Source organism: Procambarus clarkii, chromosome 23 (genome assembly GCF_040958095.1).
Source record: "Procambarus clarkii isolate CNS0578487 chromosome 23, FALCON_Pclarkii_2.0, whole genome shotgun sequence".
NCBI classification, from domain to species: Eukaryota; Metazoa; Arthropoda; class Malacostraca; order Decapoda; family Cambaridae; genus Procambarus; species Procambarus clarkii.
The window spans coordinates 20,188,974-20,206,473 of NC_091172.1; the positions used below are offsets into that span (position 1 = coordinate 20,188,974).

A 17,500-nucleotide genomic window follows, 5' to 3' on the forward strand; every position below is an offset into this window, starting at 1 on the left:
CTCCTGAAGCCCACATTAAAAAAGAATAACGTCTGCGGCATATGCGAGGCTGGCTAACATCAGAACAGCGTTCAGGAACCTGTGTAAGGAATCATTCAGAATCTTGTACACCACACATGTAAGAACAATCCTGGAGTATGCGGCCCCAGCATGGAGCGCGTACCTTGTCAAGCACAAGACGAAGCTGGAAAATGTCCAAAGGTATGCCATTAGATTGGTCCCAGAACTAAGAGGCATGAGTTACGTGGAAAGGCTGCGGGAAATGCACCTTACAACACGGGAAGACAGAAGAGTAAGGGGAGACATGATCACAACCTACAAAATCCTAAGAGGAATCGATCGGGTAAACAAGGATAAACTATTCAACACTGTGGGGACGCTAACAAGGGGACACAGGTAGTAACTGAGTACCCACATGAGCCACAGAGACGTTAGAAGGAACTTTTTCAGTGTCAGAGTAGTTAACGGATGGAATGCATTAGGCAGTGATGTGGTGGAGGCTGACTCCATACACAGTTTCAAATGTAGATATGATAGAACCCAGTAGGCTCAGGAATCTGTACACCAGTTGATTGGCAGTTGAGAGGCGGGACCAAAGAGCCAAAGCTCAACCCCCGCAAGCACAAATTGGTGAGTACAAATAGGTAAGTACACACACACACACATACACAACATTATATATATATATATATATATATATATATATATATATATATATATATATATATATATATATCTATATATATATATATATATATATATATATATATATATATATATATATATATATATATATATATATATATATATATATATATATATATATATATATCTATTTGTTTGTGTGTGTGTGTTTGTCTATGTGTGTCGTTTATACATAAGCAAAAGCAGTTTTTAAGTCAGTAATTGGATGCAAACTAGGAGGATGGTTGTCGCAGGCGTAAACCCAAAGTTTAAAGTGGAGATCTGGGATAATTTACCGTCATAACAAGTCCAGGTCCCGCTTGATTAATCGTGCAACTTGCAGGATCGCAATTAACCGCGCAAACTGCCCTGCTTTTGATCCTAATTATAAAAAAAGAGTTGGTCTAACATAATCAGAAGCGAGGAGAGGTCTCATTACAGAGGCTGGAATGTTAAGCAGACTAATTAGTGGGAATATATTGACCTGTGATACGCCTTCACTTTCAACATATCTCTCCTCCTTCACTGTCTCCCTCTTCCCCCTTCCCTCCATCTCTTTCTGACTCATTGCTTCCTTACTCCTTCTCCTCATTCTCGTGGTCTAGTCTCTTGGTGTTAATGCCTACCACTTTTCCTCGCCACTATTCATTTGCCTCCTTCCTCCAGCTCACCCCTTGCTGTTCTTTCTCTTGCCTCAGTCTCATTTTATTTCCTTCGATTTAACTTCTAATATTATTTTTATTATTATTTTCGGGCCCCTTCGTACATATCTGGTCCGCTATCGCTTTGTCTACTATTTTTTACCTGTTCCTTTTCGCATCACCTTTAATCGTCTTATTCGTAATCCTACCGCATGAAACTTGTTTTCTGATCATTTCGGCAATTGTTTTTGGAACGTAATTCTGCATTATTTCAACCACCAGAGCGAAATTCTTTTATAAACAATTTCTACAGCAGCTGCATGTTCTGTTCATTTTGTATTTACTTGCTATTAGATTAAATGTTTTCAAGTCCTTAATACTTTTTTCAAAGAGCAGTTAAGGAGTTGTTTCACAATCCAACTGCCTCTTTAAGAACACGATGTGGGGAGTTAGTTCCGTCTTATCCAGCATTTTCTTTTCTTTCTTCACAACCTCTCTAATTATTTATATATCACTTTGTCTTTCCATAGGTAGTTGAAAAGATTAAAAAGCATATATGCTGGTTATCATTGTATAAATTTATGGCCACTTTCTCTAGGATATGTTTTATTTCAGAAAAAAGCTGCTGTATATTTCATGTTAGAAAAAAATAATATGTTTATATCAACAATAAATCCTAATATTGTTGCTCGCGACATATTACAAATATCTTATCAGTAGCAGAGATTGTATGTACAGGAGTGCCTATACGATAGCCCAGGGATCATTCGAGTTTCTTTGCACTATCTGAAATCTTATTCGTCGCTACAATATTCAGTGATCTTGGATTAAACTGCCTACACTTTTCTGAAAGAGTATATTGCGAAGATAATTACGAGAGAAAACATCTAAGTATAACAATATAGTATTTGGAAAAAAAACCTAAGATAACAATTAGCAAGAATATGAGAACTGGTAGACAGAACCCTGGTTGACTACCCTATCAATTCAAGTACAAGGCGAAGCTGGAAAATGTTCCGAGAAATGCCACTAGGCTAGTCCCAAAACTAAGAGGCATAAGTTACGAGGAAAGGCTGCGTGAAATGCACCTCACGTCGTTGGAAAACAGAAGAGCAAAGGAGACATGATTACCACCTACAAAATTCTCAAGGGAATTGAGAGAGTGGAAAAAGACAAACTCTTTATCACTGGTGAAACACGAACAAAGGGAGACACTGGTGGAAACTTAGAACCCAAATGAGCCACAGAGACATTAGAAAGAGTTTTTTCAGTGTCAGAGTAGTTAACAAATGGAATGCATTAAGTAATGAGGTGGTGGAGGCAGACTCCATACACTGTTCCAGATGTAGATATGATAGAGCTCAGTAGACTCAGGAATCTGAACACCAGTTGATTGACAGTTGAGAGGCGAGACCAAAAAGCCACATCTCAACCCCCCTGTCATGGGAGAGGAAATTTTCCCTCCCATGACATTTTTTTATCCTAACTCTCCATCTCCCATTCTAATGATCCTTCTCCTTTACCCATCCCACAGTAATGGTTTTTCATCCTTACTTATACCTCTCCCACAGCAGTGATCCCTCCCACCCTGTACCTAACGACTCTTATGTATGCATTTTTCCTCTCTCCCCCCCACCCCTCTCCCTGTGCAATTATCTTTGTACTTCTCCTCTCACCTGTGCAATAACCTTTCCTCAACCTGTGTAATTATCTTTCCCTTCTTTCTTAAGTTTGGAAGTACAATATACTGCCACCATTCAGCAACAGCTGTATTTCTTCTTTTTTGCTAGTAGTAAAGCTTGAAAACAAAAGTAAAAAAGGTTCAAAGTTTTCATAAAGGTTAGTGCAGAGCTTCGTGGACTAATCGATCAAGGAGTAGTTTAAGGGAATTAGACCCTGGAAGAGAGAAGAAATAGAGGGGACTTGATTACAGCATATAAGATACTGAGGGAAAATTGAAAAGGTAGACATGTACAGCGTCTTTAAACTGAAAGCAAGACGGAAGGATATAACTGAAAACTGTAAACAGATATGAGTAAAAAAAATGTACTAAAATGTTCGTACATAGTACAGGTGGTGAACGAGTGACATGTACTGGCAGAAGAAGTTTTGAAATTCACCTACATCCATAACTTTAAGCGCCAAAATATTACGAAGAATTTGAACGTCAGAATTAATCAATGATAACCAACAGGTTCCAAGATAGTAGGCGGCGGGCATAACAAGCCTTAGACCTCTCTTTCCCGTAGGCACTGATAGGTAAGTAGTGTAGTAGTAAGTATTGATCAATTCTCTCTCAACATCCTTGGAACTATAACAACATGCAACTTCAAACACACATCTCAACATAAGCGACCTTCCATATTACATTTTCATATGCCTCTAGCCTCCATCTTCGCGCAACTCACAACCCATAACACCACATTTCATTGTATAACATTTACTCCCATTTCTGCTAAATTGTGTGTGAGTTATTTAACTTATCTTTCCTTCTTTTCCATCCATCATTCTCTTATACCTAGTTTTCTCTTTCTCTCTCTTCATTGTAGCTTTCTTTTGATGTTCCCAAGCAACGGGTTCATCCTTTGCTCGTCTTCATTATTTCTCTTTATTTTTTCAGTATCCTTTTTCGTTTCCATCACCCCCTCTCATTTTGTATCACCTTCCCCCCCCCCCCCCCTCCCTTCTTCTTTTCAATTCCATTCGCACCTTTCCTCCCTGAACTTCCCCTCCCTGCCACTCTTCTTAAGGCACGATACACATTTTAATCTCCCGCAACAGCGAGCTAAAAATATCTTCATTACCACCGACACAGCTTCTTCAAAACGGCAAAAGAAGAAGATTGTGACATTCTCTCTTAAACTTTCCAATTTATCTCTGTCCTCCCCTTCTTTCTCCACATCGCAATTCATTATACTCTTTTAAACATTTTTTAAAACGAGGTTAATTTGATGACTTAACTCGCAAACTGTTTTTTACACAGTGTCCTTTTCTGGCATTACAAAGTTTTTCATTCAATTTTTTTTGGCACTTTTAACCATGGTTTTTGTGAGTGATCTGCCAATCTGGAGCTACTCATTGGCTCATCACAGAGTGTGTGACTTCCTGACTTCCGTAAAGCATAGTTTAAGAAATTGCCTAAAATCTTGATTTTCTTTTCTTTTTTTACAGTTAATATATATTACGACGTCTTACACTTGATTCTTTGATCTGACGTTCTTGAAGCCTCGCTCTTTTCTTTGCTTACCAGACATTAAGGTTCCTGATGTTTTTTGTCCTGGAGGTTTCCGTAGTATTAATTTAAAAATTTGTCTAAGTGGTCCTTGTTCTGTACTGACGCTCGAGGTGTTCCTCCATTTAAACACTGGAGGAACACTTCTATTGTTCCATTTTATTCTGCGACAGTTCTGTCAACGTCACAAAATTTCTGACCTTGAAAGGTCCCTTCTGAACAAATGACCTTGAAAGGATGTGGAATTAATTCCAAGGTCAATGGAAATTCATGATATTGTTGTCAGTGTCGCCAATACTAATTTTTTCTTTCTCATTCACTACTGATCCGTAGAGTTTCAGTCAATCCTGCGTCAGAGTTAATATAGCCACATGGAGCTCCTTCTTGGAACACAAGAACTCTGTAGCGTCTCTTACACGATTAATAGTACTCCGCTATATTCCTTCAGATGAGATACACAAATTATTCACCATTCAATTTTTAATTGAAAAATTATTGTTACAAGATGTCTGTCAGAAAGCGTCACACTGGCAAAAGAATGCACCCTTTCCACAGTATGGTGTACACCAAGCGTGTGCGAACCTAGCGATCATTTATAGAAAAACAATAAATTTACTTTGAGAAACAATCAAAAGCAAGCCTTTTAGTCGGCATTGAGGCAGCGATCCGTTTAATGCAAATAATTGACATATAACATGAGAAGAGGCGAACTTAGTGGTGATACTCCAAGTTTCAAAAATAGTTTCCACAGTCGAGTATACACACAGATCGTAGTGGTACCTATAGACTTATGAATCCACGTGAGAAGGTTGCTGGAACTGTGTGAACTCCCTTTTAAATGGAGGTGAGATCTCACTGCCTCCTAGACAAAAAGTGTGAGTTTAGAGGTATGTTTGGAACCACTTTTAGAGGCCATACGATGGCTGAAATAGCACTAAAAATGGTTAAAGAGAGTCGGCATCTCAAAGAACAATTCAGAAACTAATTAAGGAATACTGACAAAGGTCCTATTAGTATTGGTATTGTGAGAGTACTATGTCTTTGAGATTTCTAGATACATAACACTTCAAGTCCCTCCTTGTATCAATACAGGCGAGTCTACCAAAGACACCCAGGCGACCTTACTAGTCACGTTCAATAGTACAAACGTCTTCAAGGTCCCAAAGAGCACAATCCCCCTGAACTCCCCACTCGTCGTCAGATGATGGTGAGGTTTTCAACCCTATCCTGGATCATCAGAAGCCTTCTCCATGCAAGGAAATGAACCCTCAAACCTCATCATGGACCTCGGGCGAGCGTAATGGTCCCAACGACACTCAGAGTGACACAGAGACCATCTAGCCGATCCTGGGAGACGCCCCGTTTGCTCTCCTCCTGCTCGTTAACATATTAATCTGCATTTGAGTGGGTTTCTCTCACGCCGAGAACCGGAGCGCTGCTTCTGGGTGTGTCGTGAGTGTTTCCACCCGCTGACACAAGTCATCCCTTGAGAGGACGTGTTGCGGACACTGTTGGCTTGACTACCTCCATTTACACACCCAGACAGTAACACTGTCATCAGCATTTCCCCACAAGTAAACCAAACAAGGTTTCCCCCTAGAGTATATATATATATATATATATATATATATATATATATATATATATATATATATATATATATATATATATATATATATATATATATATATATATATATATATATATATATATATATATTTATATATATTAGTATATTTTGGTAGCAGTCTTTCCTGTGAACATATATTATTAAATATGACCGAAAAAGTAAGATTAATAATTCTAACACGAATTTTCTCGATCTTTCTTACGTTTCTTTTCACTGTTGATGGTAATTCAAAAATCAATTCTCCAAAATTCATTTTTATTTCTAGTCTGACGCGACACGAGCGCGTTTCGTAAAACTTCTTACATTTTCAAAGACTTTAGTTTACAAATACACAACTGAATAGAACTTACGCATCTCCGATTTTATATCTACATTTGAGAGAGGTGGATGGGGTGAGGTGGCATTAATAGGGTATTAATTTCATCAACACAAGACAGAACAAGGTGGTATTAATTGGGTATTAATTTCATCAACACAAGACAGAACACGAAACAATGGGTATTGAATAGAAGTGATTGTAGAAAGCCTATTGGTCCATTTTCTTGATGCTTCTATATTGGAGCGGAGTCTTGAGGTGGGTAGAATATAGTTGTGCATTAATTGGCTGTTGATTGCCAGCAATCAACAGCCAATCGGTCATATTTAATAATATATATATATATATATATATATATATATATATATATATATATATATATATATATATATATATATATATATATATATATATATATATATATATATATATATATATATATATACATATATATATATATATATGTATGTATACACACACGTGTGTGTGTGTGTGTGTGTGTGTGTGTGTGTGTGTGTGTGTGTGTGTGTGTGTGTGTGTGTTTATGTGTGTGTGCTTTGGGTTTTGTAAAAAGAATATTGATACTGATTCAGGATACAAACCTTATACAATGATTTTTGTTTAAGCAGTAAATACGAGTCTAAGAAGTTTAGGAAACATTGTCTTCTTAAGTTAATCTGTTGGAGTAATTTTATATTTATAACAGGTATGTCATTACTACAAAAAGGAGCAGTGTAAATTTAAAAATGACTTTAGCTGGTATTTGTTATGCATATATATACCAGCACTTGTTTGTAAAACGCGAGCAATGTTTCTTTCTCGTTCAGTTTATGTCATCATCTTTCAGTGACTTAATATTTTTACTGAATGATTGTATGGAGATGCATTCTCCACTTCTTTAGTTTATTTCTTACTCATTTATATCTATTTTTGTTTTATTAGTTTATTATGCTACATATTACATCAGCGTCTTTTAATGTTACTCATCTTCCTCTTTAACTCTTTAGCAGCTCATGATCTAATATTTCTTATGTGGCTCATATTTACCTCATGTCCCATCAGCGTCTTCTCATGTTTCTCATTTTCCCTCCCTTATTCCTCTCACATTCCAAGAGCATCCCCTTATGTTACTCATCTTCATCTCATACCCATCCTGTATCAGCAGCATCCTACCCAAACTCATACCTTCCCACATGCTCTTCCAACATGCTTATAACCACAACCATAACAGACATTGAGATCATATTATAATACATCTTCAATCTCCTAATTTTGCTCTGTTATGTGCCGTTTGTCTCCTCTTTATTACGTTCCCCTTCACTCTCAAATCTCCCATCTTTTCTACCCAAATTTAGATCTTTATTCATAAACATTTTTCATAAATAGCTGTGCATTTATTGTTGAGTTAGTTTACACAAATTTACAGTCAATTATTTACGTACTGTTCAATTTTGTGAAAATTTGGAAGAGAGAGAGAGAGATAGAACAGATTTGTGGCACTAAATAGTTCCCATCACCTTAAAATTACAAAGTGTCGTTGAGTAACCAGATTTGAATCACTGCTTTCTGGTCATCATTTTGTAACTAAACCTCTCTTCAAAATTTCTTCTCCCTCATATATCTTCTATTCTCCTTGCTTTTCTTTCCTCAACGCTGTTACCCCCGTGTCCCACCCCATCACTCACCTTCCTCATGATGCGTGTGATCCTCTCTCCGTACTCCCAGATGATCTGGTCGTCGTCGTCTGTTATGTCACAGGAGATCTTGCGGGGCTCGCCCAGGCCTGGCACGTCACTGAACATATCCATCTTTTTGCGCTTGAGTCTGGTAAGCGCCTCTGACACCACCTTTACCGCGTCGTAGATCAGCGCTGACTGCGCCTGGTTTGGGAAGAAAAGTGGTTTAGAGAAGGTGTGGACTGCATTCAGTGGGGAAAAAGGTGTTGTGTTGGGATTATGACACATCAAGCTCTAGAGGGGTTATTTAGGCCAATATAATGACTTGCTGTCCAACTACCAAGAATACTTTAGTCATGAACACTATGCAAGCCTAAAGTAAATGTAGTGTTCATAATCAGAAAAGGGGTACACCTTCTCGGTGAATATACCCCTTTTGGGAAAATTCAATGCACGAATGCTGGACATAGATTACATATATGTTTTGAATTACATGACAGTTTTTATATGTAATTGCTGATATAGTTGCATTGCAACTCTACCCCCCCCCCCACCCCCCACCCCCACACACACACAAAGTATGGATAAAAACAGATAAATGTATTGATAATAATCATGATACTTGTGTACAAGTACATAATAGTGTATTCCAATATTGGTTGCTCTCAAAAAGTATTGAAACAAAATGCATATGGATTATTAGATTTCCAGTTCGCGTTTATGAATTAAATCATTGCATCCGTGTGACTAATATTACTTCAAATTATATTTGTAATTATTAATTATGAGATAAACTGCTAAAAAATGTTTAATTAGTGGAAGAAATGGTAAGCTTCTGGATACATGAGACTCTAGAGAATAATAAAGAGAGAGTGAAGTTTTATGTTAACAGGTCGGAGATAAACTTATCTTGAGTCTCAACATCAACGTCGCCAGCTCCTAAGAGATTTAATCTAAATATATTATATTTGTCCCAATTCCCAAAACAAAGATGCAGCTCGAGGCAAAACGGGAGAGGCTTGCTAAGGCGGCTAGGACTGATTACGAGAATTGCTAGGAAGATTTCACCTCATAATTGGGCTTGGCATAAAAACAGGAACTAAACATGAGGCTTGCTAGGACGACTGCTACTACGGGCTCGCTATGTCGAATATAATTGACTCTGGAGCTTGCAATGACGATTATATTAAATTCTGGGGATTCTAAGACAACTAGAATTAACTATGAGGCTTGATAGAACTAATTAAATAATTTAAAACAAAAATTGTATGTTTACAGTCATGATTAATTTGAAGTTATATGCATAGATATGGAAGAAATAAAGGCATGCTTGATTGAGTAAGGCGGCTAAATTGACTAGCGTCTAATTTAGTTAGAATTTTTTGTTTGTTTCGAGTGAACAGGTTAAATAAGATGACGAATGATTGAATATCGGAAATTAAACACTGACAAGGCTCCAAGGAACGACAAATACTGATAAACAATAAATAACATGATGGAAATATTTAGCTTGCTTGAAGAGCGCGAAGTTTAGAAGATGGCTCTGAAAAGATTTAGGAAAACGATACACTTAAATGGTGAGTGCCTTGGAAGATAGATATCTATTGGAGAGACACGATCAGGAGCCCTCTGGGAAGTTTCAGCACATGATAGACAAGCATTACCCTGAAGATGTTTTAAATTTGGGATTTAAGTTCAAAAAGTTTTGGTTTTGCATTCTACGACCCATTACCTATAATTGGAGAGAAAACAATGGGAGAAATTGTAGAAAAGGGTGGAGGGATAGGAGGGGATGGATGATATTAGAACGTTTGGGAGAAAATAGTAAGGGAGGCAAAGGTAAAGTTAGCAAAGAGACAGGGTAGCGGGAGAGGGGTGGAGAATAGAAGGGGTCAGAGCAAGGCAGTGGAGAGATGGGATAGTAGGGGAGGTAAAGGGATAAAAGGAAAGGAAGGGAGAGAGTACAGACGGGAGACCGAAGGAACGAATATGGGTAATGTGTGGAAGCCACTTCACTGGGTGTTTGTAAAAGATAAATACTCAGAAGACTTAATTTGCAATGACTGATAGGTAAATGTTCAGTGTAATACAAGTCACCTATATATCAAGGTTTGTCATACACACAGTACATTGTTATACCTCACTAACACTAGGCGTGGTAGCGACATTCAGACATGCACATACAAGGCATACACACACAAGGCATACACTCACAAGGCATACACAAGGCATACACACACAAGGCATACACTCACAAGGCATACATACAAGGCATACACACACAAAGCATACACATACAAGGTATACACACACACAAGGCATACTGCCTAAGTATCTTCCAGCCCACTACTAGACTGGAAGGTGAGAGAGGCTTCGTGTCTCCAAGAGAAAGCCGCATGCAACAGACAACAAGGAATTGATGGATTGATGAAGATTAAATCACCCAAGAGGTGACACGGGCATGAATAGCCCGTAAATCAATCAATCATGATTTATTTACAAGGAATTTACATGGAATCAATCATTTTGGATTTAATAATGAAAAAGGATCAGGTGTTGATGGAACAGTGAGAAGCTTCGGAAAGCTTCAGTCATTTCGCATCCAAAAAAGTTTCATAGTTGACATGGACGATGGATATTAGCAGAGATGCCGCGTCGTAAGCACAGAGTGCTTTGGTTCCAGTACGTGTACCCTGCGTCCTGGGGCCGAGGGAGAATAAACACATCCCGCATTACTTCTCTTGACAAGGATGACTGCAGCCAGAGTCCCTGCACTCACTCCCTTCCTCGTGTGGTATATGAACCCCACACACGCCACACACAAGGTCAGAATCATAGAACACCGCTCCGCAACAAGAAGAATCTCAGAAGTGATCTCGTATTGTAGTAGGAAAGAGGGAGAGAGAGAGAGAGAGAGAGAGAGAGAGAGAGAGAGAGAGAGAGAGAGAGAGAGAGAGAGAGAGAGAGAGAGAGAGAGAGAGAGAGAGAGAGAGAGAGATGAAGAAGAGAGGAGAGGGAGACAGAGAGGAGAGGGAGACAGAGAGCAGAAGATAAATGAGACTACAATGCCAACAACGCTATAAATCCTTGATCGAAATATGCTGTTTTACTTTTCACCGTGGGAGCCCGGCCCTGACAAGCACACCCTCCAGCTCAGAGTTGGGTTCGTCGCTTGGGGCTGGTTATTGGCGTCTGGAGCCACACTCCACTTCTCAGGGGGAAGATGGTTGGGCGCGCATAGGTGAACAGGAATTACTATCTCTCTCTCTCTCTCTCTCTCTCTCTCTCTCTCTCTCTCTCTCTCTCTCTCTCTCTCTCTCTCTCTCTCTCTCTCTCTCTCTCTCTCTCTCTCTCTCTCTCTCTCTCTTTAAAACTAAAAATTCGGTTTATTAGAAATAGCATCCATCTTTTAAGGAATATTGCAAGCTTAAAGCCTACATCAGCTCATTCTGTAGCCTGAGCCTAGAAGCTTACCAAACTGTACCCAGAGCACTAAGTTTTCTACAAGGGGTACCTGCCTAAGGGTTTACGGAAGCTACAGCTATCTGTGAGTTAAAGCTCTCACGTGGGTCGTAGAACCGAGTCCTATAATGTATATGTTTTTAGAAAACATATTCGGAGTGCGTTTCAGATGATGATTGGGGGATATTCATGAGAGTTATATAACCAGAGTAGCACTGGTGCCGACTGAGCGTCTTGTGTTGTGGCTTCCACCCCCCTGGTTCTCTACAGAAATTATCCTTAGTAGGTCGCCTTGGGAACATAATTCACATAAATAACTTAAAATCTATGGACATCATTCTTGTGTTGAAGACAGTGATATGTTGACAGATTCAGCCAAGCTGGATTCAAAAGTTGGAGAAATCGTGAGACAGGTCATCTTTGGGAATGGTACACAATAAAGGACTGAATGAACTTATTTTCATAAAAAAAATTTGAAACCTCTGCTGTCGAGCAGGTATGAGATGTGACTTAGTAACATAATTTTATTGGATACTTTACTAGTTTGCGCATGTCGATGTTTTACCGTTGTCATTATTATAACAAAGTGTTTTACTGGCACTTATATCTACTAAAGTATTGAGCAAAAACTCTTTTCACATGGTTTCCTTGATCAATAACTTCGGAACGTTGTATAGATGTCAATATCCTCTCCATTTCCTCAGAATGAAAGGGAATCCATTTTGGAATGATCATTCAGTTCTTTAGAATACTTAGACAGGTGCATACGGGAGCATTGGTTTGAATTTCATAGACAAAGCCAGGTCTTCGAAATAGATATTCCACGACAAAGAGCCAAGTCTATTTCCAATGATATCTGTGCACCAATCTGGTCGTTTTCTTATTGCCCAACAATCAAAAGGGGCGAACCGTACTTCAATATGGTACACTAACACCAACTGAATGGTATTTATTCTGCTCAATTATGGGCCGCCCTGATATTAGCTTCAGGAATTTAGTCATTTATTTAGCTATAAAGCGGAGCCTGAGAAACAAAGCTCTCTCAACTTTGTCAGTTATCTAAATTGTCATTTACATTTAAGTGTACTTGAAATTATTTATCAGTACACATGTGATTCATAATTTTCTGAATCCAAATTGTTTTCACATAAATAATATCATAAGATCATCATGGCATTAAGAAAACTGTAAAATTCTTATTGGTCTATATGAGGTAACTTCTGTATTTAACCTTCTGAACAAATTACTGCTTTTGTCTTTTTAGACTGTAACAACGCAGACTAGAGATGGTAGAGGTGTGTGAAAGGTGGTGTAAACGGGTCCCCCCCCCCAAAAAAAAAAAATAATAATGTTCTTTGATTAACAACTTGAAGACAGTACTCGAAACAAGTTGAGATGTTTGTGTGTCTGGATCTGGAATTGGCATTTAAGAAGCGAAATGGCCTGCCAGTATTTCAGGCTTTACTGAATCGCAGGCTGAGACGGTTCCATCTTTTCGATAAAGTTGTGGGATTGTGTCCTCGGATAAATATTCCTGTCTGACGATGCCTCACGGAACTCCATTATTTGTGCCCCACTCTCTATTATCTTTCTTTGTCTGGATACTTCTTCCTGAAGTGAAATAAATCATCCATGGATTTAAATTCCCCATCAAGGTTGTGTGTGGAATATTCCTGGTCAGCAGAAGACTGCCTTTTGTACTTTTCCTAATCCTTATACTTGGACTCAGTGTCAGACAGAACAGATAGCTAAACCCATTCGTCATCTTAATAAATAATGGGGGTTATTTTGATACCCATTACTGAAGTAGTAATGGACCTGTATGGGTGACAGATTCTTCCCGGTATCAGCCTACCCTGGCTTTGCGCCCTGGTGGGGCCACTCCAGATCGACAACCAGAGTGCTACTCCATAGTCTCCTGAGACTGATGGATGCCTACTACTACTGGAGCAGGGGTTTGGCTAATTATCCTTTAAGCAGTAGCGAACTTTCTTCCAGCTGCGGCAGTCGAGTTCATTGTTATAACTGCTGCTGACTTTGTTGATCAGATCGATGCTAAGATTGCTGACGTAGCACCCATCGTTTTGCATCATAAATTACTCCTTATCTAATGAGTAATTTACTCATTACTGCATGAATAAATATCTGAGTTGATATAACACGAGAAGGCTGGAGTTGTCGACCTTGTTCTCACTTATTTCAAACTTTTGTAATAATTTTGTATCGTCTATTATTGTTTTGATCAGGCGTCTGTGTGGGTGCGGTGGGTGCTGCTTGTATGTTTGTTGAGGCAGAAGTAGTTAGATGGGATCCTCGGTCTTAATTAATTGCTCAGTGAAGCGGGGTCATTACATGTGGGAATAGAGCTGTTATCATTGTCTATTTCCTGCTGCTGCGTTTAGTCCAGTGTCTGCGCTAGCATATTAATAGTTGAGAGTCATGAATATAAATTCTCACTACTTGCGTTACGGGACCAATTCTATTGCAAGTATTTGGAGAAAAAATATTCTACCAATCTTTACATGTCGTGCAAGTTGGAGATGGGAGGTCTGGCGCTTTTCAAACTCACTAGTTTTTTTTTTGTTTTTTAGGAGCCACTGACACTGAAAGTGTGTTTTGATGTTCTTTAGAATCTTTGAACTGGTTAGAGCACTCCAGGAATACTTGTTGTTTGCTATGATAACGAATCCTTAAGGGGAAACGTCTAACCAAAGACGAAGAATATCGCAGTTAGTGTGTAAATCTAGCATCTTGACAATCTTGTATACTGTCCATTTGTGCTGTTTATCTTATTTCTGTTACGTATGACCCAGACTCGTCAGGATCTTGGGGCAGCAGGTAACCTACTTCCTTGCAGCTCAATTGACAGAAGTCAGGACTATAACGACAATACTCCCACTAGCAGCAGGATGGCTGTCATCATAATTACAACGATTGTCAACGCTACTCCCACCACCACCACCAGTGTCACCAACATAACTACCACCAATGTCAACACTCTACCCACCACTACCAACAACAAAACCATTGACAAAACAACTCTCAATAACAACTCCCCACCAACCGTCCACCTTCATAAACACCAGAGCAGAGACGAGAACAGGAAAAGTCACACACGCCGGGATAAGCAAAGAAGCCTTATAACCTTCACCATCACCACCACATTGTCTTGAGTAAGCTGGGATGGGTGAAGAAGGTGGGCTGTAGCGAGAGGGTGAGGCGAGGGTAGACGGTGAGGCGAGGGTAGCCGGAAGGGCAGGATAGTTTGATGGGGTGGAAGGGGGTAGAATGTGAGAAATTGATGTAGATTTGGGATACAGAGATGGTGGAAGAAAATGTTTGGGAACAGTTGTTAGGGGGGGGGGGGGTAGAGGAATGATAGGTGGGAATAATGATAATGATAGGTGGGTGGTGGGGATAATGAAGGTGGGAAAGATAATGCGGGATAAGGATAGGTGGAAGTGCCGGCCATGGAGGCTCGTGTCGATAAAAGAGAGTGACGAGTATTAGAGGGGAAAGCTAAGGCTGTGCCTCATTTAGCTTCATGATTCAATGAATTTGTCAATTTACTTACATATTACACACTTTTTTCATGGATCTGCTACTTATAATGAAGTTATTTGATGTCTACTGTCTTTTATAAGGTATCAATTAGTGGCAGTAAAATTAGAAACAATTATTTATTTTATCATAATTCACTTACGCGTTTTATTAAACACTTTATAATTGTTAGTGTTAGATTTACTACTATTGTTGTCATTACTACTGCAGAGTGTTTTACTAACAATTTAAATTCTAAGCTAGATGCATTACAATCTGAATAAAGTTGCTAATTTGATATCGACCGCTGTCCACAGGATTTGTATCAAGTAATTTAGTTACATAAATGCAGCTTAATTAATTCAGAAAAAATACATTTTTCAGATAATGAGTCTAATAAGGGTCCATAGGAGGGGGATCTGGAATAAGTGGGCAGAAAAGTGTGGTGAAAGGGCTCGGGAAGATGAGGGGTGGAAAATGGTAGAAGGGGAGGAAGAGATGACAGAAAGGGAAGAAACAATAGTAGAAAGAAGGGAGGGTGGTACAGTGATAGGTAGAGGGTGGAAGGGAGGTATAGAGATGGGTGGAGTGAGGTATAGAGATGAGTGGAGGGAGGTATAGAGATGGGTGGAGGGAGGTATAGAGATTGGTGGAGGGTGGTATAGAGATGGGTGGAGGGAGGCACAGGGATGTGTGGAGTGAGGTGAGGAGGTGTTTTATATTATTAATTAGGCATAGGGTAGAAGGGAGGTTTAGAAATGGGTGGAGAGAGGCGAAATAGGTAGGGAAGGATAAGGAGAGAGGAAATATGGGTAGAAAGGAAGAAGGGAGGGAAGTAGCAAAGAGAGAGAAAGAAAAAGAGAGAGAGAGAGAGAGAGAGAGAGAGAGAGAGAGAGAGAGAGAGAGAGAGAGAGAGAGAGAGAGAGAGAGAGAGAGAGAGAGAGAGAAAGAGAGAGAGGGAGGCAGGGATCGCTCATGTGTGAACTTGATAACGGGCAACTCTTTAATAAAATGGATTACCTACTCCATCAGCGACCCCGGCTTTGTGCTACGGTGGGGTAGCACCAACAAATGAGATCACCGGCGCTTAACACCCCAACATAAACCCGCGACAACTTCTATCCGAAGAAAGCGGCACAGATTCGTATCCGGTCCGCCGCCGGGGCCCTGAGCTCATGGAACTTGTTGATAATGTCCCGACACCAAAACTACTTCTCCTAATGCACATTTGTGTAGTGGAATGCGAAATATTTTGATCCTAATTATTGTTTACATTATAATCTCTATTCTAATCTTAACATCGCTTACTTCTGTAGTCTTTTTTTGTTTTTTGTATTAAAAAGAATTGTCAAATAAATTTCGCTTTAAATCCAGCGTGAAGATAATCCTAAAAGACTTGACATCAGCGAATATTAAGGTCATAAACGCCACAATGGAATGATGTACTGTCACACTTTTTACCCTCATGACTATTGAGTCTTTTTTCACCTTGTTCCTCGCCATTCTCTCGTGTATGATTATCATTATGACTTTAAACGCTGGCTGCCCGCGCCAGTTTGAACCTTATCCTTCCTGTCAACACGGGCGATAACGCGACCCCAGTGGGTAGCGATCCTCTGTCCTAAAATTGCGAGGGTGAATGTTTTGCCTTATCGAGCCGTCACTCAGCCGTGCTCTGTCAATATTGGCACGGATTAATGCTGGAATTACCTCAACGTGCAAACTGAGAGCTGTGTTGACTCTCTCCTCTCCCCCCACTCTCTCCTGACGCTAGTGGGTGTTGCTGACGACTCCCACACATTCGCCTCCTCTTACTTATCTTCCACCTCTGTCTATACCCAACCACTTGGGCTTGACGGTAGAATGGTGGTCTCGCTTCGTGCAGGTCAGCAGTCCAATCCCCGACCTGTCCAAGAGGTTGGGCACCATTCCATCCCCCCCCCCCGGTCTCATCCCAAATCCATTATCCTGACCCCCTTCCCAGTGCTATATAGTCGTAGTGGCTTGGCGCTTTCCCCTGATAGTTCCCTTCCCTTCCTATCGCTGCGGGTTGCTGCTAACAACCCATGCAGATTCCTGACTATGGACGGCATGATCGGAGGAGGAGGAGGAGGGATCCTCTATAGTAGGAGATGAAATCATGCCGATGAACAGAAAGATGAATTCCTCTACTCCCTCCGACCTGGATGATCTCTAGCAAACACCTCGTTCGTGCTCGTGGGTCTTACCTACCGTTAGGGGTCATAGATCTGCGCCTTCAGCAGGTAAAATATTTAAAGTAACAGCGCCTCACCATACCCCCTCCTCCATGCCCAGGGA

General features: G+C 39.9%; 1 protein-coding gene across 2 annotated transcripts in view; it reads right to left on the reverse strand.

The window, feature by feature from the left end:
• Positions 1-17,500, reverse strand: part of LOC123764029 (glutamate receptor 1) — a 706,396-nt gene that overhangs the window by 330,174 nt on the left and 358,722 nt on the right. For both annotated transcript variants that reach the window (XM_069329669.1, XM_069329668.1), the window contains exon 6: positions 8,189-8,383. In XM_069329669.1, coding sequence (XP_069185770.1) covers positions 8,189-8,383 — 195 coding nt within the window. The remainder of the gene's footprint in view (positions 1-8,188; positions 8,384-17,500) is intronic.